Source organism: Bos javanicus, chromosome 29 (assembly GCF_032452875.1).
Source record: "Bos javanicus breed banteng chromosome 29, ARS-OSU_banteng_1.0, whole genome shotgun sequence".
Classification (NCBI taxonomy): Eukaryota; Metazoa; Chordata; class Mammalia; order Artiodactyla; family Bovidae; genus Bos; species Bos javanicus.
The window spans coordinates 18,564,186-18,587,490 of record NC_083896.1 but is presented as its reverse complement, the minus strand read 5'-3'; the positions used below and the strand labels follow the sequence as shown (position 1 = coordinate 18,587,490).

Here is a 23,305-nt window from a genome sequence, read left to right as displayed (position 1 = left end):
AAATTTTCTCTACCTCAAGAAATAGGAAACAAACCAATTCCAGCAACCCTAAAATTAAGTTCAAATAGAATCAAGAAATGTTGGGTTAGTGATCATTATGAGTTTTTTAAAACAGCCCGACCTGATCTTTTCTTCTCACCTTCTCTTATTTTCCCAAAGCTATGGGTACAGCTCCCTACTGATACAGAATGTTACAGTTGAATCTTTTAAAGTCATTCAGACATTGAACCTAATCCTCTTATTTTACAAAGATGAGGAAGTAGGACCAGAGGGGTTAAATACTATCTGTCAAGTCAGAACTAGATGCCTGGTCTCCTGCATCTTAGCTGACTGCCTTATCCACAATACCAGGCTGACCACAGTAGTGCCTACAGGAAACACAGTGCACATGATCTCAACATTCTGTTGACATGTTATCAAAGAGCACTTAATGTTTCACTGAAAGTCATGATTACAAGTATGTAAGCATGACTTTAAAAAGCAATTCAAATAGAATTTCTAGGAAGAGCCCATGAGATACATGGACTGCTTACTGCAGAATGGATAAATGTCTAGGACAGAATCATGAGTGCTACTGAGACTGTTAGCAGAGAAATTTGGGAACTTCCTGTGCTGTCCACTGAAATTTTAACACTGAAAACCCTGCAATAAAGAGAAAATGTGCTTTCTTTAAGCTGCTGATAGATAGTAAGGCTGTATGGTATTTGGGAGCACAGGCTTAAAAATCACAGCTCCCTATCTGCTGCTGCTAAGTCTCTTCAGTCGTGTCCGACTCTGTGCGACCCCATAGACGGCAGCCCATCAGGCTCCTCTGTCCATGGATTCTCCAGGCAAGAACACTGGAGTGGGTTGCCATTTCCTCCTCCAATGCATGAAAGTGAAAAGTGAAAGTGAAGTCGCTCAGTCGTGTCTGACTCTTAGCCACCCCATGGACTGCAGCCTACCAGGCTCCTCCATCCATGGGATTTTCCAGGCAAGAGTACTGGAGTGGGGTGCCATTGCTCCCTATCTGTATGACCTTAAATGTTACTTTACCTCTCTCTGTAACTGTTTCCTCATCTCTAAAGTGGGATCAAAAAAACACCCATACTTCATAAGGTGATTAAGAATATTATACACATAGTGCATGTGAAGAACCCAGGACAATACAAAGTCTCTGTAAAAAGTGGCCTTTTTACTTGCTTGTTTTAACAAATTCAGTATTTATGAGAGTCTGCTCAGAAGAAAGAATATTAGTTTTTCCAGTCCACCATGCAAGATGAGGGAAACCAAGTAAAAGTGCTGAAAAGAACACTGGGTTTAGTGGTGACAAATTAGTCACTAATTAGTCAGGTAATTGTGAAGAGCTTTTCTAACCTATTTTTTTGGTCATAAAGTCCAGGTATAAACCTGTAATTATAAAGCAGCCTGATAGGTATCTCTGAAAACTGAGAGTTGAAAAGTATGTTATAAGAAATCACTCCTGGTTCAGATGGAAGCAGCAGAAGTCCCTCTGCAGTGTTATAACCTTGCCCTGTCCCTCAGAAGCCCTATACATCTCTTACTCACTCCATGTTCATGTTCTCAGCAAAAGTCAAAGACCAACAAGAATCTCGTTTTTTGTCAAAACACTAATTTTTTACAAGCTGTTTCTCTTTAATAGTTTTAGTCAAGAATGAGAGCACAATAATATAGAAAACCTAAATTTATTTGTTAAGCTATCACAAAGACAAAACAATTTTCTGAAATACTTTGAGAACTTCATCCCAATTCCGCTTGTTCTTTTACAGAAACTGACCTGAGAGGCTGGCAATGAAAGGATACAACCTAAGCGGTTATAACAGAACAGACTGATGAAACATGGTGAAAGGAGCAAAGGCTAGGCAGGAGCACTTGTGTTAGTGGTAATACGTGTGGCTGGGCTGTTTCTGAAGAGGCTCCCTAGAGTTAACTGACCTGGGTCCCCAGTTAGTAAAAAGACCTTTATCCCTGTGGAAAGTGCAGAGATTAGGATTTCTCTGAGACCTCTGTTTTTCTTTTTTAAGGAGTTAAGGGTATCCTTAGGCCCTAAGGCGTATAGCTTAGATTCAGCCTCTCTTTCCCACGCAGTCTACCTACACCTTCAAACGCCAGCGCATTTCCACCACGTAGTCCTGCTAGGTTTTGAGGATGCATATAGTGAAGGTGGGAATCACAGGCCTACTCAGAGGGTACACCTAGACACAACAGTTTGGGGTAAATCATAAACTACAAATACCCTTCTGGTTAAGTTAATTCACCTTTGTTAATAAAGGTCATAGTTTCTTGTGCTGGTGACAGCTTCTTGTCTCAGTATACTCTGTCTCAAGAAAGAACTGGTTCAGGTAAGTTTTGGAGAAAGAAAAAGACTTTCATCAACACCCACTCCACAGTGGAAGAGGCACCAAGTTCTCTCCTACAGTTATGAGCAGAATCTGAAAAACAAAAGGTTTACAGTGTTTATACTAATAGCTATTATTTATTAAATGCCTAGTCAAGACTGCCAGAGGACTTACATATATTATATTTCAATCTTTGCAATAATCCTGCCAGGCAGTTACTATCATCTTCATTTTTCAGAAGGGGAAACTGAGAATCGTAGAAGTTACACTCCTTGTCTAAAGGCACAGAGCTGGTAATGTGGTGGAGCTGTGATTCCACCACTCATGTGCCTCCCCCCGCACTCTATCTTGTCCATCGAGAGGTCCTAGCTTCATTATCTTGAAATTTCTAATACCTACCTACATACTCCAATTATTTCTTGTTCTCTCCTCAAAGCCAAATGTAATTTTAAATGATTAAAAATTTACAGACATTGTTTGGAATTAAGATTAATTAATTAAGGTTAATACTGGATAATTAATTCATTATCCAGATGAAGAACTTTTTTATTCATAAACTTTATGAATAAAAATCTCTTTGCTCCAGCTATAGCACAAAATGAACATAAACAAATTATCAGTTCATTAGAAAGTTGTGGCTATTTTACAGTTATTTCATCATAAAAATTGTACTTCAAAGAATCCTAAGAATTCTCACCAGAAAAATGCTCCAACATTCCATTTGTGTAACCATTAGTGACATACCAAATACGTTTCTCCATCTTATTAATAGAGTAGTTGGTATTCTTTGAATAGTCCCTTTTCAAGAAGAAATATGTTAAAGCCAGATCAAAAAATCTGTTTTCCAGTTTTAATAAAAATTACTGAAAAAAATCCATATACTATGAAGAATGTGATAAATAAAGAATCTCATCAATAAGGGAAGAAGACATATCGGTACTGAAAGATTCCCCATAAAGTATTATTTCAACAGTGAAATATTGATATCCAGAACTGTGAAATCTGAAAATTAACATTAGCAGAGCTCCAACAATGTTAACACATACTTTAAGCAAACTGTAGAGGAGACACTGCTGATTTTAGATGATGGCTACCAATGACAGAAGTAAATGTTGTATAAGTAAAGAGACATAAATCACAGAACTTTTAAGGTTATTTTCTAATAGTTCCACTGGCAGCAGCTGAGAAGAAAGCTGAGATCCATTATCACAATTCATGGTTAAGATGTTATATTCACAAAGGCAATAATCTGCTTTGTGAATTATTGTAGCAAATCTCTGTTTTGTGTTTTTGATGAAATGCTAAGGTTTCAAATATCCTAAGTGGGAAGGAAAAGTTGACTCAAGAGCAGAGCGGGACATGACCTCAAGTTCTGCTGCTCCCACATGAGTCAACCAGGGAGATCTCTGCTTTTGAACAAAGGGTAATGTCCTTCTCTTGATTCACTGAAAATCAGCATCTTATCCTTCCATGTACTCTCAACGGCTAGCACAGTGCTTGGCAGCTAGTAAGTGCTCAGTAAATGTTAACCTGAACATTACCATGCTGGCAGATCTTGATTTCTTAGCGGCAAAAACTACATAGTTTCAAGTAATTTCATAAATGGATTAAAAAACATTTTCCCACAACTGCTAATTTGTTAGAGTTCTCCTCAAATCTGAAAATAAAAATCAATTGTTTCACATGACTTTCATGTTCAGTGACAAGGGAGAAAATACTCACCCTAAAGCAGCATCCATCATTTTCAGTGATCAACATCTGCATCCTCAAACTGTCCAGCAACTGTTGGTGTCGTATCTACCTCCATCCCATCTGAAGAAAAAATTAACCACTGAGCAACAGTCTACTAAGCACTTCTGATAGTTAAGAGTCAGCTTAGATTTCAACCAGAAGGAAGCTAGCGCCCTCTGCTGGTAAGAGTTGCTATTTCTTTTTTTTTAATTTTATTTTATTTTTAAACTTTACATAATTGTATTAGTCTTGACAATTGAAACTACCAAGGAACAGACTAAGAAAAATGCCACCTGTGGATTTAGGCCAAGTTAAAATTAGTATGTATATTTAACTTTCACTTTGCAACTCTCAGTCTCAGAACTGAAAGAACTCCAAGCAGGGACTTTCAAATGCAGCAAGCATCCATTTTTCACTCTTCACAGAACTGTGTTAGATGTTTCACCGTATGACTTCTTTTTTTAAAGCATGAAGTACTGTCTAAGCTTGCAACATAATTCAATAGAAAAGACTGAAATAAATAAGTAAAGTGAGATTCTTACTTATCTCTGTTTTTTTAATCTCATTGAAAAAAAAAAAAAGATGGGGGAGAACCAACAACCAAAAAAAGCCCCCTGGAAAGAGCTGTCTAAAGCTGCTTTTGCCACTTCTTCACCTCCCACTCACGCTCAACTCTTTAGCCCACCACAAACTGGCTTCTGCCCACAGCCCATTGGCACCCCACCACCCAGACATTCAGCAGGACATACAAATAAAACACTTATATAAAATTAACTCACCTTTCCACATAGAAAATACATCCCTTTCCAAAAGGATACTTCTTACTTGCTCAACCCAGAAACCCCTACCATATCTCTAACTTCTGTTGCTTCTATCTCTTAAATACCTCTCAAATTTGTTCAGTCTTTTGACACTACTGCCACTCCCTAATTAGGCCACTATCTCTCATCTAATTTAAATCATAAGCTTCTTAAGTATCTAGTATCTCCTCTAGTATCTCCCTTTGCAATTAATTTTTTGTATCACAGCCAGAGTCATCTTCTAAAACACTAATCAAACTAAAATTCTTCAATGGCTTCCCACTGACTTAAACACAGGTTGAAATTCTTTAACATAGCTTTCAAGTTCCGTTACTATACAGTCCAGTTCACTATTCCACCTTTATCTGTTGCCATAATAGCTACCCATCACACTCAAGAATTCCAGATATAATGAACTTTCAGTTCCCCAAAGCTGAATGGTCTCTTGATCCTTCACTTTACACATGACTGACCCCCTGACCTGCCTCTCTCCCCAAACTGTATGTAATCCCTCTTTACTTGGTTCATTTTTATTTATCTTCAGACTGTGGCTTAAATGTCACTTACTCCATGAAGTTTGAATCTCTCTCTGACTGTCCAGCCTCTGATTCCATAGTTCTTCAAGCTTCCCCTTTATCTCAATGTTGTATCACAATGTACTGTAACTACCTAACTAGTTAATTTCTTTTTCTCTCCACTAGAATGCCATTGATAGATATTAACTGCATCTTCCTTAGGCACTCCTGTATTCTCTCTACCTGCCACAGTAGCTCAACAAACATCTCTTACATAAACAAACACAGGAAGCACTGAAATGCCACCAGTTGAAATTTCACTATGGATTTATCAGATCATGTTGCATACTGTTAATATATTATTTTAAAAATAAATTTAAAAAAAGAAATTGCACAGGTCAAATTAAATAAGTGGAAAAAAAAGTGATGTGGGTACCCAGAACTTAAGAAGACAGAGAATGGTTTAAGCTGAATTTTATGTATAGGCAACTCAATATGCCAGTGAGGCTTAGGAATACAAGTCCAATTATCTCACGTTACCAACAAGTGTTCGTGACCTTAAAGTCAGTTGCTATAAAGCATTAAATAAAAAGTTCTATAATTAAAAACAACAAAAAGGCTTCAGTGATGAAAGGTTTTTTAATGTCCAAGGGTACTCTTCAGCTAATCACTATAATAAAAAAAAAAAAAGGAGTATCTTGAATTCTTTCAGCTAAGATTTCGGTATAGCACTAGAGATCACCTGAGTCACCTAACCCTAAAGCCTATGTTAGAGGCTCACCATGTAGAGCTTAAAATGGAGAGCAGACACAACGAACAGTAACGTAACCCACAGCCTAATTCCAAATTAAATACCCCAGAACTTCAGGACCCTCAGGTCAGAACGCTATGTACATGGAGATAATGATCACAACATTATGAGAGAAACTTAAATATCAATAAAAGAAAAACTATGGCAATCCTCTTTAAGAACATTCTGCATCACTAAAAATTAAAAGTGTTAAGATTCTGTAGCAACACAAAATACTGAACTGAATACATGGAGGATGCAAGAAATGCTCATAACGGTATCTGGCAGATTGTTTTTACACATTAGCTTATTTAATCCCCTTACCACTTATTAGCTATTTGACTGCAAGCTAGGTATGTGACCTTTCTGTGCCTTAGTTTCTTCATCTATAAAATGGGGATCATAACAGCATCTACTGTGGAGAAGGAAATGGCAACCCACTCCAGTATTCTTGCCTGGGAAATCCCATGGACTGAGGAGCCCAGCGGGCTACAGTCCATGGGGTCGCAAAGAGTCAGACATGACTGAAGCCGCTAAACAATATCTACCAGAAGGTTCTTGGAAGGATTAAATGAGTAAATACACATAACGTGCTTCCATCAGGATCTGACACATAGGAACACTACCTAAATGTTTTCTTGAGGGTAGTAGGAACAAGATTGGAGACAAGTGGCGCAAAGACAGAGGTGTCTCTCCAGAGTCCGAAGAATTTATATGGTGAATATCAATGACACTGAGTGTTCTCAGAAGATTAATAAGGCACAGTGAGGTAGAGGAAAGACTGATTTGAGGCAAAAAATTTCCTACTACAAATCCAGTGTGAGGGAAAAAGGACCTATGTTTGGAGCATAGCAGTAGTTATAGCAAGGAGATCTGAAAAGTCATTTAAAGGAAAAATCCATAGCAGTCAGTATTAGACTGGCAGGGAACAAATGATAAAGGCGGAGTCAAAAGAATACAAAACTTACAGATTTTTGTTAAGTTAGGGAAAAAAGTTTAAAAACACTTACATATAGTTCCCATTCTACGTAATTCTACATTTGCTTCCTATACCATCAAGAATTCCGAGTACTCACCTTCATAATCTCTTATTGAATCTTCTGTCCGGACTCCAGCCATGTTATACTGGCTGCTCACAGACTGAGAAAGCATTCCTTCCAATCTCTCCAGTGTGGCTTGGCCTTCTGCTGTTAAATGGGATAATCCTTCTTCATAGGTATAAAATGTAGGGATGTCCCCCTGCCCTTGTTCTAAATAAATTAAAAGCTTTTAGGCCATTATAGAACAATTAGGGGGAAAAAAAGACAATCAATAATGCATCTATCTACTGAAGATAAGGTACAGTGAAAAAAGGCTTCAAGGAAAACACTCAACATTTATTCAACACACACACATCAGCCATCTATTGAAGACAAATATACACAGAAAATGTCTCTACTCTCTAAGATGAGAAGGGATTCTAAGAGATAACAAGCAAGTATATAGCAATTCCCAAAGAATCAAATGTCCAGGGACTAGGAGGAAAAGAGGGTGTTCCTAAGATTACAGAGTTTTATCCCAAGGTGGGAATTTTACATGACTGTTTTTTGCTGATTAAAATGCATCCTGCTTTTAAAAAACCAGAAATTCTGGAAAATACAAACAGGATTTAAAAATTAAATTACCCTGAAACTTCAGCAAAGATGAGAATGTATTTAGATGTATATAAAGGAGAATCCCAGAAATGAGTCTGTCTCAAGCCAGGAGGTGGTACATGAGGAGGCAACAGCTTTAGCGAGCCAAACTGGTATCCATGAGAAAAGAGAAGAAAACAGCAGACACCTCAAGTAACAAGACTCTACACCAAGCTAGTGACTGTATTGTGCTCTGAGGAGGTAAAGGGAGATAATCTTAGATAAATGAAGTATGGTTCTGGGGAAAAGACATCACCTTAGCAATGAGGTGGTTGATGGAATACGTTAAAGATGTAGATGATACAGGTTTCAAGCAGTGGAGAGAGGCTTGTTTTCTGGGAGCAACTTCAACTTTAAAAGATTCTCCCAACTACCCATTATCTTATCACAGTCTTTTCTTCTATTTACTTCTGTTTTCTTCCCCTCCGAAAGGGGGGAAGAAAACGTATCTCTATGTTTTGCCCTCAAGCTTGGGATGCCTGTAACATTTTCTAACTTGGATGAGACATGAATTGTGCCACTAACTTTTATTAAAAACCAAGTTACATGAATACTTAAGAGATAAAAAAGAATTATAATCCCATACCCTATACAAATACATGTTTAAAATGAAACACACATACATAAATGTTTTAAATACATACACAAACACTTAAAAAAAAATCCACTTCACTAACCATGGGCTTCCACATCATATTCATCTCCATCGTAATCATCTGAATCTTCATCCTCAGGATCTGGATGCAAAGCCTGGCATTCACACATTGCAGTGAACATTGCCTCCACTGAACAAGTAAATTAAAAATTTCTCATTAATTTTTTTCTGATTAATGTACAATAAAAATCTAATAAGACAACCATCAGGGCAAATAAATTTAATGAGTAGACAAGAGGTATATTGGTGGTGATTTAGTCGCTAAGTTGTGTCCGACTCTTGTGACTCCAAGGACTGTAGCCTGCCAGACTCCTCTGTCCATGGGATTCTCCAGGCAAGAATACTGGAGTGGGTTGCCATTTCCTGCTCTAAGAGGTATACTAGGGTCACAGTATTTACAAAATATGCCAAATTTCAAGGAAAATCAATCTTGATGGCAATAGACAAGCCACAAAATATTAATAATAAGAGGTCTTTTTGAAATATTACTGAGATCTCCTCATGCCTTGTTGGATTTTCCAAGAAAAAGCATCAGAGTCCTGGTCAGACTACTGGCATCAGGGTGAAGCCCCTCAAGGCAGCGCTCTTTCCAGCTGTCCTGGCATCATCCACTTCGGAATTGCCACGAGCCCACTGTCCTCTATTCAGTGAGATTCACAGTCAACAGGACCAAGTCCATAAATAACAGGTTCCTCCATTCACAAAACACACCAGGAACATGGTATCCACTACACTCACTTCATTGACAATCTTTATATTAATAGGTATCTGGTCCTCAATGATACTACAGATGCTAAAATGAAGAAAAAGCAATAGAACAGAGGTAATGAGAGTGAGGGCTTGAATAGCAAAGACATTACTTTGCCAACAAAGGTCCGTCTAGTCAAGGCTATGGTTTTTCCAGTGGTCATGTATGGATGTGAGAGTTGGACTGTGAAGAAAGCTGAGGGCCGAAGAATTGATGCTTTTGAACTGTGGTGTTGGAGAAGACTCTTGAGAGTCCCTTGGACTGCAAGGAGATCCAACCAGTCCATTCTGAAGGAGACAGCCCTGGGTGTTCTTTGGAGAGAATGATGCTAAAGCTGAAGCTCCAGTACTTCGGCCACCTCACGTGAAGAGCTGACTCACTGGAAAAGACTCTGATGCTGGGAGGGATTGGGGGCAGGAGGAAGAGGGGACGACAGAGGATGAGATGGCTGGATGGCATCACCAACTCGATGTATGTGAGTTTGAGTGAACTCCAGGAGTTGGTGATGGACAGGGAGGCCTGGCGTGCTGCAATTCATGGGGTCGCAAAGAGTCGGACACAACTGAGCGATTGAACTGAACTGAATGAGAGTGAGGGCTTCCCTGGTGGCTCAGTGGCAAAGAATCCGTCTGCCAGTGCAGGAGACATGGGTTTGATCCCCAGATTGGCAAGATCCTCTGGAGAAGGAAATGGCAACCCACTCCAGTATTCTTGCCTGGGAAACCCCATGGACAGATAAGCCTGGTAGGCTACAGTCCATGGGGTCGCAAAAGAGTCAGATATAACTTAGCGACTAAAACAATAAACAATAACAACAAATGAGGATGAAGGTGTGCGTGTGTGTGTGTGTGTGTGTGTGTGAGAGAGAGAGAGAGACAGGGGCAGGGGAAGAAAGAATGTTTGGTACTTAAAGGGAAAAAAATCACATGTTCTACAGAATACTCACATGCTGATTTATCACTAGGCACAAATCTAAATTCAGAAATAGGTTCAATGTCATCATCACTATCTTCCTCTTCTTCATCAGCAACCGATTCTTTTGATTCTTCTAGAAAGGGTATAAAAAGAGAAAAGAAAGGGTATTAAAAAACAGCTTTTTAACTATATTTATGTTTAAAAATAGAATCTTAAAAGTATTTCTTAAAGGATGTTTATTAATACATCTAAATATTGCATTTTTTTTACTCCCAATTATAAAACATTATTTTAGAGCTAAAAAAAGACTCTGGAGTCTCTCTGGTCTAGTCACACTGTACTTGAAGTTCTAGGGATACCAAGCCCCAACATCATGGTAGGGGGTGAGGAAACCCAAAGAGTCAGACCTCTAACAATTAGAGTTTCACTGTCATGTCTGTTTATTTCACCATGAAACAATGAGTTCAGCAGCAGTCTGTAAACCACTGTGATTTATCACCAACAATTTACAGATAAGAAAACTAAGGCCCATAAAAATTAACTGACTCAAAAGATAAATTAATAAATAAAGTCTGTTGGCAAGAAAAAGCTACAAATGTTCAATAAAGAGAACTAGCACATCCTGTTGGTCAAAGTGGAAACTGCTAAAATCACTCCAGATGTACATATCCTATTACCCAGCAACTCTTAATCTAAGTACATGAATGTTTCCTGAAGTACTTTATGTACTACAGAAAATATAAGAAATGTTAATTTAAAAAAGGAAAATAGATGTATTGTAACTTGATCATATTATGTTCAGTAGATAACATCTGAAAATGAATAAATGTGATTTATATGGATCAAAATGAAGGAATTTTAAAACATAATTGAGTAAAAGAGCTCACTGGAGAATATATATAATACCATTTACATTTACAAGTTTTAAACACAAAAGAGAACCATTATATTGCTTAAGGGTGTGTATATATATATACACTCCATAAAAATCTAAAAGCATAGACAGGAAGGACACACATCATCTTTAAGAAAAACTCTGGAGACAGAATTAGGAATGAAATGGGGAGGGGTATAAAAACAAATTTCCATAGTATTAATATAATTTTATTTTTTTTAGACTAATTATGAAAAAATGTTAGAATTTACACTGGATATTATATAATGAAAAACTTTTTAAAAAAATTATTCTGAACTTTTCAACATATGAATTATTTCATAATGTTTTTTAAAAAAGGTGAATAAAACAAACAGACCCCAAAACCACCAAAACATGTTAAAAAAATCATCTTAAAAATACAACTTTTGTTTAGCATATTGCAGCTGCCATTTTGAAAAAATGTTAATTCTCCATATAGATGGAGATAAAGTAGAAAGGCATTCAAAGTATATACTTTCTGGAAAGCAAGCTGACAATATGTTAAGAGCTTTTTAATAAGGGGTACCCACTATATATTTTTTAACTTTTAATTTTTATAAGTCACACAAGTTCACTGAATAATGAAAAAATACAGATAAGCAAAAAACACAAAATTTTAAATGGCCACTATTAGCAGCTTTAAGTAATATATGTAATAGAACTTTTCTGTCCTGTTTCTAATGTTATTAAATTGTTACATAAAAGAGATGTGTCTTCTGTAAAATAGTAAAATACAAAAATATTGGACAGTTCTAAAAAATTCTTAGTACTTGAATACATTATGGTACTACCAAACTTTTTCAACGCATTTAAAAAAATGATATCATACTATAACTACTGTTCCATAACTGAATGGACGTCACTTTTCAAACCATAAATTCAAATAATGGTACAAAAATAATGGAAAGAGTCAAGATGGATTCAAAGTAAAAAGTCCCTACCCCTCTAGTTCTCTCCCTAGAAATAACCACTATTAACACCTTTTTTCAAACCTTTCTTCTACAGGTATGTATCTTAAAGCAATAAAGAGAAATATAGCATTTTTACAATTAGGAAAAAAACACCACTATGACAAACATTAATCATCTCATACTAGATCATAGTAGTGACTACCAAACTCTTGTCTCCTTAAACGTTTCTAAAATTTTAGAAATGGGAATGTATTTTTTTTAGTCATTTAAAAAATAATCTAATGTTCTCAACAATAAGCTGATGGTCTACTTTAGTGGTTAATGGAGGTAAGCCAAACAGAAAAAATAAATAAATAAATAAATATATGGGGCTTGAAGAATCAGGACAAGAGGACCAAAGGCTGGAAAAACAGGATCCACATCTGTGTAACTTATAAAAGTGCAGTTCCAGATAAACAGAAATGGAGAAGTATTAAAATACAGGTGATGGAAAAAACTACTCCCTAGTAAGATAGAAAAGTTTTACTTATTTTAGTAAGAGTTTTAATTCCGTCTATCTCAAGAAGATAATCATATAGAATAAATGTTTAAAATACCCACCCCAAACCTGCCGAATCCTTATTACCTAGTTTGGGACTCCCCAAATTGTATTTTTAACAAGTTTCCAAGGTGTTTCTAATGTGCAGCCAGGTTTAAAAACCAAAAATTACTACAATGCCCTAATTATTTTGGATAAAATGGAGGCTCAGAGAGATGAAAATGACTTGCCTACCAAGTTCTGGTTCAGTGTGCTTTCCCTTTTAGCTAGCTTTATTCAAACCCTACTTCTCTAACTTTATTTTCTGACATACACCTTTGCCCAATGCCAATGCTCTACACTATTTATGAGCATGTCACACCAAAATTTAAAACTGACTAACAAGAGAAGGCAATGGCACCCCACTCCAGTACTCTTGCCTGGAAAATCCCATGGATGGAGGAGCCTGGTGGGCTGCAGTCCATGGGGTCGCTAAGAGTCAGACACGACTAATCGACTTCACTTTCACTTTTCATGCATTGGAGAAGGAGATGGCAACCCACTCCAGTGTTCTTGCCTGGAGAATCCCAGAGATGGGGGAGCCTGGTGGGCTGCCGTCTATGGGGTCATAGAGAGTCGGACACGACTGAAGTGACTTAGCAGCAGCAACAAGAGTATCTCTAAAATTTCACATCTACGAATGAATGGCAAAAAAAAGGGCGGGGGGGAGGGTGGTGGCGCAGGGAGTGTGGATTCGCTGGCAGTCAAGTGGTTAGGACTTGGGCTCTCACTGCCCGGGCCTTGCATTCCATCCCTGGCCAAGCAACTAAGATCCTACGAGCCTTGTAGCATGGCCAAATAAATAAATAAATAATAAGAATAAATAGAAATAAATAAAATTTCATGTCTATATATCAGTGAATGAATGAAAGCTTTCAACTAAACATGGCATATAAACTCTTGGTTATAAAATCATAGTTGAAGATACTTAGATGGAAAGTGAACTTTGTGTCCAAGGCCAACTCATCTGGAAGTCTCACTACAACACAAGGTCAACAGCTTTTTACATTTCCTTACCCTCTTTCAAATTCCACTAGATTTTTATCTACCTTTAGATGCTTCCCAATGGCAAGAGTTTTAAATCTCACACCAAAAATATTTTCAAATCGCTAAATCAGTCTATCACTTAATGAGGCGGGGTGTGCCAAAAGTCTTAAAATTAAATAAGTAGTATCACACAATATAAACGCTCATGTTATATCTGAAACCATACTAAATCCCAAATTGGAAGAGCAATAGCTCAACAGGAAAATTCATGGCATTATTTCTTACATGCTATTTCAAAGAAAAGCAAAGCACTATCTTCTTTTTTTTTTTTTTTTTTTTTTTTGATAAAAACAGTCCCACAGCATTTATTGTCATCTGGTAATAACATAAGGGTGAGCAGAACAATATGAATACATGTTTTAGAACTACATCTCTAACAAAGGACACCTAAAAAAACCAACGGTATTGCCAAACAATTTCTCACTTCATCTGTCACTTCTAGTTGGAGACACTTTGGAGCAGAGTAATGTTATCTCCTTTTAGCATGATCCGACCCAGTTGTTTTCTTGACTTTGTTTTAGAATGAATCTCTTCTGCGTCATCTAATACGAGGTTCATATACTCATCAAAACCAATGATACAGCCCTCTATCCGCATATTCACTTGCTCATAAAGCCACACCTGAATCCGTGATCTATTTTGCAAGTATCTGAAGATGAGATTGATGGGCTGCACCATCACCTTCTGCACCTTCTGGCCCTGGCCCCGGTACGCCATGCTGGAAGCTCACAAGCACCACAGTGCTCCACACTCTCTCTCAGAAAGCAACTTCCGGAACCCAAAGCACTATCTTCAAATCAAAAGTTTACTAAAATGTAACAAGTCTTTCAACTCCAAAGTTATTCATTCTCACAAAGGATGAACATATTAAACTAATATACTATAAAAACTTTAGTTATACTTAAAAAATCAAGCATAAGTTTTTATTTCCTGCCTAACTTGTTTCTCACTTAGAATTCTTGAAACTCATTGTGAAAGTGGCTCAGGCATGTCCAACTGTTTGTGACCCCATGGACTATACAATCCATGGAATTCTCTAGGCCAGAATACTGGAGTAGGTAGCCTTTCCCTTCTCCAAGGGATCTTCCCAACCCAGGGATCAAACCCAGGTCTCCCACATTACAGGCACATTCTTTACCAAGTGAGCCACAGGGAAGCTCAAGAAAACTGGAGTGGGTAGCCTATCCCTTCTTCATGGGACCTTCCTGCCCCAAGAATCAAAGCGGGGTCTCCTGCATTTCAGGCAGGTTCTTTTTTTTTTTTTTTTTCAAGGCGAATTCTTTACCAACTGAGCTCTCAGGGAAATTCATTATGGAGAGCCTAAAAAATGGATCTTAAAAATCTTTCTTACTTCTTCTTTCATCAACCATACTAGATTTTTATGACTCTGTTGTTTCCTCCATCTGCAAGACCTGGCAATCTTGTACCATAGGGTTTCTCAATCTTGAGACAATAATATTGACATTTGGACTGGTTAATTCAATTCTCTGTTGTGGGAGCCTGTCCTAGGAATTGTAGGACGTTTAGTAGTATCCCTGGCCTCTAACTAGATGTCAGTAGCGCTCCTCTCCACCTCTAGTGGTGACAAAAATGCCATGACAAAATGTAACTGGCAAATGTCGGGAGAGGGCAACGTGTCCACCATTAAGAACTATTTCTATAACAAAACAAAACAGGTTCTATCCTAAACTATTAGAAGGGAAGCATATGGATCCAAGCCTCTAAGGGTGCTAAAAGTAAATGCCTTTACACCGAGAAAGAATAACAAACTCAAGAGGAGAAACAAGAAATGCAAATGCATAACAGCTAAATAATTTTAAGTGCAACTATTAATATGTAGAAAGTAAAAGGCAGTGTGCAAATTATTTTAGTGTGCTGAAATTTTGCTTAAGAAAGTATTATCCAAAATAAGTGAATGGCTTGAATACTACATTATCATCATCAGTGACTGCTTTTTGAAATATACTACACCAAAGGAAGCTCAAGATTAAATTATACCATACATACCTCCAAATTTGGCATTCACCATAACATACAGATGCTCTCGTGGATAGGCGTTTAGGTCCCTGGATACTGCATGCAAACTAATGGTGGGGTATTCCAGGGAGAATCCTAATCCAGAGCCATCTAACCAAGACAGGCGGCTGAAAAACATGTGTGAAGTGGATTATTTGAAGAAATTAAATCCTAATTTGATGTCCTAATTTGATGTTTATAAAGGTTCAGCTTGGACATATGTTAATATATATGTGAATAAATTCAAGCATATTGTTTAGAAATTTCCTAAAAGAAGAAAATTCGCAGCAGGAATTTAGTTTCTTTAAGACAGTTCTGTTATAGTTCACTTTCCCCTATCTAAATATCCAAACAGATTTGAAATGCTATTTTTCTTAAGTCACATGTGTGTTTCTATGCCTTTTTATGCTTGTTTGTATTTGGAATGTCTTCAGGCATCTTTTTTGCTTTGGCAAATCTTCTTCGTCTGGGTAAGTCCCAGTCTTTCCATAAACCCTCTCTTCAATTATTCCAGTGCAATGATCTCTTCTTTTCCTAAATCGCACTTAGGCTCAGTAATATACAACTGAGCACCTAACTCTGTGGTAATGAATTTTATATGTATCGGACAGAACATGAGTTACTTGACAAAGTTTTAACATTCTTCAAAACCATTGCCACAATGCTTAGCATGTAAATATGCAATAAATACCTAAGAAGCACTAATTTCTCCACTAATCCTACATTAAATAACATACACATGAAATGGCTGTAATAACACAAGTTGGAAAATAATCATCACATTGAAAAGCAGATGTTATGAAGCCTTTCATTTATTTTGCAACTTAAGGGGAAAGCCACAAATAAGCAATGTCTAGTTATCCCTTAAAAGTGGTCAATGCAAATATTTTATTGCTTTAACAAAGGAAAAGTATCAGGAAAATCAGTACTCTGAGTTTTGAGTAAGGACTGATTGATTTTTTTGGTAATACTTCACCCATCTGGAACTGCACCATTTAGCAGGGAAAAAAGTTGCAAAAAAGATGCTTAAGAAACCACAAAAATGTTAATAAAATAAAAGCCAATGCACTATACTGGTTGCACAGGGCTGGAGGAAAATACAAAGTGACTGCTAACAGGTGTCAGTTTCTTTGGGGGACATGAAAATATTCTAAAATTCCTGAATATTCTAATATTCTAGAATATTAGATCTAATATTCTAATATTCTAGAATATTAGATCTAATATTCTAATATTCTAGAATATTAGATCTAATATTCTAATATTCAGGAATTGGGAATTCCTTGGCGGTCCAGTGGTTATAACTTGGTGCTTTCAATTTTGGGGCCCAGATTCAATTCTTGGTTGGGGAATTAAGATCCCACAGGCTGTGCAGCATGGCCAAAAAAATAAGTAAGAAATTAAAAGTAAATAACACTGTGTTGATGGCTGCACAACTCTGTTATATATACCTATTTATTAATATATAAGATATTTATGTATGTTACATATATTATATGTATGCATGCCGAGTCACTTCAGTCATGTCTGACTCTTTGTGACCCCATGGACTGTAGCCCGTCAGGCTCCTTTGTCCATGGAATTCTCCAGGCAAATAGTACAGTGGGTTGCCATGATCTCCTCCAGGGGATCTTTCCCACCCAAGAACTGAACCTGTGTCTCCTGCTGCTCCTGCACTGCAGGCAGATTCTTTATTGCTGAGCCACTAGGATAGTCCTATACACACATACACATACACACACATATATTTAAATACATGGATTGCATGCTATGTAAATTAGGTCAATGAAGCTTTTACTTTAAAAAGAAGTTAATGCAATAAAAACCCCATATCTTCTATTTTCTATACAACTGTAACAAGCCTGGCAGTCTGACATCTAAGGAAGCAAAAACAAACACAATAGTAGAACCTAGGACTTCTTGTGTGGGAACAATGACACTGCAGCAGTCTGAGAGCATTCATACTCAATGTAAGGGGAGGCTGAGCTTTACACCTCAATCCCCCAAAGGAAATCAATGGCTAATAGCACAAAACAAATGTGTAACACTTGACTCTCACTTATAAAAGCAAAGGCAGAATTAGATTATGGTGAAAACTGCACAACTTTGTAAACACACTAAAACATAAGGAACTGTATACTAAAACAAAACAAAAAAAAAAAAGCACTGTCATTGAGAAAGGTTTCAACATGCTTATTGAAAATGAAAAACTGGGAAGCTTTTTAAAGTGATAAAAGCTCTAGAATAACTCATCCCATTGGGTCCAAAGAAGTAGATTTTATTATTGTAGTTAGACTGCATGTGCTCTATGGGCCTTTCCTCCACTGCTTTCCTCTTAATGTGGAGAAGAAATAGTGCTCAGGCATCACAGAAGTACTGCCAGTTCCTTATTAAAACTATATTATTTAAAGCAAATAAACTCCTTTTTTTCTCACTTCAGAAATCCCCTGGCATTATCATAATTCAGAAAGGAATATTCCAAATTTCAGTACCCAAAATGATTTGAAATACCCAGAGCCACAAAATTTTCTTTAATGACTCAATTAGGAGATGGAAAAGCTGAAAAACAAGTACAGACTCAGTGCCTATAAATTATGGCTTTCACTTTAAAAAGCACATAATTATTGCTCTGTAGTTCCTTACTGCTGGCAGAACAAATGCTATCTCCCCAGGGCATTTCCCGTGGAGCACTCATAATCTTATACAGGAACATGGATTATATACTCAACAGAACAGAAGAAAGTTTCACTCAAAAGCAACATTTACTCTCATTATTAAGTTCTGATTTTTTACTTATTTTCTTTTCATATATTCTAGAAGAAAAGCCCTTCAAAACCAAACTATCTAACTATACCCTGTGCTGTGCTTAGTTGCTCAGTCGTGTCTGACTCTGCAACCCCGTGGACGCCAGGCTCCTCTGTCCATGGGGCTTCTCCAGACAAGAACACGGGAGTGGGTTGCCATGCCTTCCTCCAGAGGATCTTTCCAACCCAGGGATCGAATCCAGGTCTCCCCTATTGCAGGTAGAGTCTTTACTGTCTGAGCCACCAGGGAAACCCTAATTATATATCCAGTCCCAAAGAAACCATGAGTCACATAAGGGAAAAACAAGAATCTGGCAGTTAGTAAAGATACGGAGGAAATGTTGTGCTATCCTCCAATGGTTCCGCACAAATTAACAGTGTATTTTATTCCTGGCCTGGGGAAAAAGACAGGACAGAAAGATAAGACAGATCTTGAATTTAGGTTGGCTTAATTATCTGGTTTAAAATTGACTTGGGAATAAACATAAAAAGAGCATTACTTATAAATTTAAGTTACCTATTTTTAATTTAAATATTTTATTTCACTTGTTTCAAATAATCTATTTTGAATGATTCATGCCTCTGTTCCTTTCTTCATTTGGACAAAAAGTCAAATTCCTATGAAAACTAAGCTTTGAAAATAAGTCCAAAGGAGTTCTAAATCTCTCAATCTTCACCTGAAAAACTACCTAAAAACAAATCAGACCCTGTTCCTCTTTACCTACAACACTAAAGTAGTTTGCACAAAGCCTTTAGGCCATAAGCTAAACTCAAGAACATGACTCCCTCCTTCTCCAGCTTTATGTATTTATTTTTGGTCGTGCTGGGTCTTTGTTGCCGCACAGGCTTTTCTCTAGTTGTGGTGCGTGGGTTTCTCACTGCAACGGCCTCTCTTGCTGCGGAGCACCGGTTGCAGGGTGCACAGGCTTCAGCAGTTGTGGCTCCCGGATTCTAGAGCACAGGCTCAACAGTTGTGGCTCAGGAGCTTAGCTGCATGTGGGATCTTCCTGGATCAGGGATTGAATCCGTGTCCTTTGCACTGGCAGGCGGATTCTTTACCACTGAGGCATCAGGGAAGCTCCTTCTCTAGCTTTACTATGTTTCCACTCTTTCTCCGTTGGTCCCTAAAATAAGAGAACTGCTTGACTGTGCGTATGTGTGTGTGAACACACAATATATATCCTGGCACACATAGTATTGTTTCTCACCCTTGCCTCTGAGCATCCTGTTTCTTCTCATTAGAATGTTTCCTCTCAGACCCACCTCATTTACCTGGCTAACTGTCAATCCTCATTTGTCACATCCTCTATGAAGCATCGGAGAAGGCAATGGCACCCCACTCCAGTACTCTTGCCTGGAAAATCCCATGGATGGAGTAGCCTGGTGGGCCGCAGTCCATGGGGTCGCTAAGAGTCAGAAAAGACTCAGCGACTTCACTTTCACTTTTCTGCATTGGAGAAGGAAATGGCAACCCACTCCAGTGTTCTTGCCTGGAGAATCCCAGGGATGGGGGAGCCTGGTGGGCTGCCGTCTATGGGATCGCACAGAGTCGGACAGGACTGAAGTGATTTAGCAGCAGCGGCAGCAGCAGCTATGAAGCATTCCCAGTTTGTTGAGATGTTGACTCTGTCAAGGTACAGGGACTTCCCTGGTGGCGAAGAGGATAAGAATCCACCTGCCAGTGCAGGGGACACAGATTTGATCCCTGGTCCAGGAAGATTTCACATGCCTATGCGCCTCAACTACTGGTGCCCACATGCTCAACTACTGAAACCCATGTGCCTAGAGCCCTGTGCTCCACAAGAAGCCTGAACACCATAATAAAGAGTAGCCCTGCTCACCACAACTAGAGAAAGCATGCACAAAGCAAGGAAGATGCAACGCAGACCGAAAAAAAAAAGAAAGATTTGGAAATGCTAGGTGGGAAAGAACAAAAAGGGGCAAGAAACCAAAGAGGTAAGGCTAATAATGAATTAAGAGGGATGAAAAATGGTGTCCAAGGTACTGGTAATATTCTACTCTTAACCTTGAGGTGCTATGCAGGTGTTAGTTTAAATATAACTCCTTAAACCATCTATTTGTAATTCATATTTTTTGTATGTATATTTTATAAAAATACTTTCTTAAAAAGATGTTAGTAAAAAGTTGAAATAAATAATTTTTTAAACAGTTAAGAGCTTAAAAGGAGTTTGTACTTCCTCACTATGGTTATACAAGAGAATGTCCTTATCCTTAGATTTTGACACAAGTACTTATAGGTGAAATGATGACATGTCTGCAACTCAAAAAGCTCAGAAAAAAGAGAGATAAATGTGGCCAAATGTTAACGACTGATGAATCTCTGTGAAGAAGCTACGGCTATTAATTTACAACACTTGCAACTTTTCTTTAGTTTTGAAATTTATCCAAATGAAAAAACAAGCATAGGACCTTCCCCTAATAGGATTTATATTATACAGGAGACAATGCACAGAGAAGCCATGGAGAAAAGGGGGACTGTGTAGGGGCTAAGAATATATCTGTGTTCCACTTTCTACTCCTTGAAAGAAATTGCTCTCACAAGATCTCTGAAGATCTTCTTGTCAATACCCAACAGGCGCTTTTCAGATTTTATTTTATTTGACCACTCCTCTCTTTTTCCTCAAGTCTCTTCTTCCCTGGTGGCTCAGACGGTAAAGTGTCTGTCTACAATGAGGAAGACCTGGGTTCGATCCCTGGGTCAGGAAGATTCCCTGGAGAAGGAAACGGCAACCCACTCCAGTACTCTTGCCTGGAAAATCCCATGGACAGAGGAGCTTGGTGCAGGTTACTGTCCATGGGGTCGCAAAGAGTCTGGCACAACTGAGAGACTTCACTTTCACTTTCTTCTTCTATAACATAACTTGTGTAGATGTGTCCCCAAGGTTCTATCCTTGGCCCTCTCTTCTCAAGTATCTAATCTATCCATCTTTAACACATCTCTCCCAAGAAATATGCTCATATGTGCAACTAATCCACATTTGCAGACCAAACTCATTACCTGTACTTTACCCCAAACTTGATCTTCTCTCATCCATATTTCCTACCTGTGACTGGCCAGAAACCTAAGCTTTGTTCAATGACTAGATTTCCTTCGAAAGCAAGGGGTTCTTTACATTTTTTTGTGCCTGCTGTGGCAGGGAGAATTTTGGCCCCTATGACTCTCACATCTCCTGGTGCCAAACCTGTGAATATGCTGCATGGCAGAAGGGACTTTGTGTATGTAATTAAGGTTACTAATCAGTTCACAAGAAAAGAGAGAGATTACCCTGGATTATCTGTGTGGGTCCAACATAATCACGTGACTTCTTAAAAGAAGGGAATTTTCTCTGACTGCAGACAAAACTGATACAGAATACAGAGAGAAGCGAAGGACAGGAAAAGATTCAATGCGTGACTGTTGGCTTGAAGATGAATGGAACCATGTCGTGGAAATGAGAACTTCTATTCTACAATCTGAACATGTAAAACAAGTCTATGAAAGCAAAAAATACTCCAGGTACCCAAATAAAAGGGCAATTCCTTCTAGGAACAGAAATGAGTTAGGTACCTCTGGATACAACCCCTACCAGTGTGGGGGTGCAGGTGTTCCTCTCCCCACTCATACCTACAGAAGAAAACCTATACCCCCTTAACCAAGCTTTAAAAATCCTGCACAATTTGCTCTAAACCTACATATCCTACCCAGGGCAACACCTCCCATTCCTGATCATCAACGTGGCAGGCACTTCGATGACTCTTCTTCACTCAGGTCCTGGAAACTCAAAACCTTACAATGAGACCTTCAACAAAAAGCAGCACCCCGTCAGACCTCCAGTAAACAGGTGGGTAGAAAGCGCAATGAATGAGGCGAACACCGTCTGACGACGAAGAGAAACAAGAAGGCTCCGAGGAGATGACACTGGAACACACGAGTCTTCTCCTCAGCAGAGGCACCTCCTAGGCAAAGCGGGGCACGCGCTCCCCAGCCCCACAGCCTCAGACGTCTCAGTCTCCCCCACGCTACTCCGCACCGCCCGCGCCCGGCAGAGACAAGGCGCGCAGGAAGCCAGCCCTCGGAAACAGAGACCCTACCTTTCAGCGATGTACAGGGTGCCGGTGCCGAGGCCCTTCCCGTTCAGCACAGCCTCGGTGTCTGGTTGCTGCTGCCGTAGGCCCTCAGCCGACCCAGGCGGCGGGAAACTTCTGAGGAAGCTCATACCTGCGAGGAGCGCTGAGACACCGGCTAGGAGCTGGCTGAAGCACCGCAAACCCTTCCCCGCGTCCCGCCCCGGAAGCAGTAGCAATTCCCCCCGGAAGAGTAACTTAGTCGGCCCCGGAATTCGAGCCCATCTACCATAGAGATGAGACGTTCTAGGACAACTCTCACAGGCTTGAGACGATAGAGTTTGTCAAGTTACGGACTTTCCCTTCTCCCTCGGGTTTCTAAGGCTCCAGGTTTGGAATAACGGAGTGTTCTCCCCACAATCTACTTCAGGATCGTCACAGCAACCTTGTGAGAGAGGAAGCACAGGAAATAACAAATTTCTTTTTTCTGCCGAAGGGGAAACGGAACCGTAAGGCAGGGAGTCTCTTGCCTGAAGTTGCACAGGAATGAGAGACCACACTGACATACAAGTCGGTCTCCTAAGTGGGTGCGGCTCTTCTCACCTGCGCCCGCCTCCACTAGGCCTTGTTCACGTCTCAACAGCCACGCCCCAGACATCACTTTAGGTCCTAACGCCGTCCTAGTACACGAACCACATATCCCCTGGTATCAGATGTGCAAACGAGCGCAAAGAGGTAATTAACCCTGGGTGAAGAGCTAGTTGTGTCAGCAAGCATATGGGGCGCTGAAGGGAAAAGAATTA

General features: G+C 38.9%; 2 protein-coding genes across 3 annotated transcripts; both read right to left on the bottom strand.

The window, feature by feature from the left end:
- Window positions 1-1,669: 1,669 nt before the first annotated feature.
- On the bottom strand, window positions 1,670-22,750 carry CLNS1A (chloride nucleotide-sensitive channel 1A). 2 transcript variants are annotated; one of them, XM_061406159.1, is made up of 7 exons: window positions 22,530-22,750; window positions 15,625-15,761; window positions 10,198-10,299; window positions 8,526-8,633; window positions 7,252-7,425; window positions 4,062-4,151; window positions 1,670-2,432 (listed from the first exon to the last, which is right to left on the bottom strand). In XM_061406159.1, exons 1-6 carry the CDS (start codon window positions 22,652-22,654, stop codon window positions 4,084-4,086), a joined length of 714 nt encoding a protein of 237 aa, XP_061262143.1. In that variant the 5' UTR covers window positions 22,655-22,750; the 3' UTR covers window positions 1,670-2,432; window positions 4,062-4,083. The 2 variants fall into 2 exon arrangements, with proteins under 2 accessions (XP_061262143.1, XP_061262144.1); XM_061406160.1 differs by having other exon boundaries at window positions 7,252-7,362.
- LOC133241092 (small nuclear ribonucleoprotein E) lies at window positions 13,907-14,392 on the bottom strand. Its single transcript, XM_061406166.1, has one exon. It carries the CDS (start codon window positions 14,332-14,334, stop codon window positions 14,056-14,058), a length of 279 nt encoding a protein of 92 aa, XP_061262150.1. The 5' UTR covers window positions 14,335-14,392; the 3' UTR covers window positions 13,907-14,055.
- Window positions 22,751-23,305: the final 555 nt, after the last annotated feature.

Excerpts from the sequence above, each read along its gene's own strand:
- LOC133241092 (XM_061406166.1), bottom strand. The coding sequence starts at position 14,334 with ATGGCGTACCGGGGCCAGGGCCAGAAGGTGCAGAAGGTGATGGTGCAG.
- CLNS1A (XM_061406159.1), bottom strand. The coding sequence starts at position 22,654 with ATGAGCTTCCTCAGAAGTTTCCCGCCGCCTGGGTCGGCTGAGGGCCTA. Across the intron at positions 15,762-22,529 it reads ACCCTGTACATCGCTGAAAG|CCGCCTGTCTTGGTTAGATG; the intron begins GTAGGGTCTCTG and ends CATGTTTTTCAG. Across the intron at positions 8,634-10,197 it reads GCCTAGTGATAAATCAGCAT|TGGAGGCAATGTTCACTGCA; the intron begins GTGAGTATTCTG and ends TTACTTGTTCAG.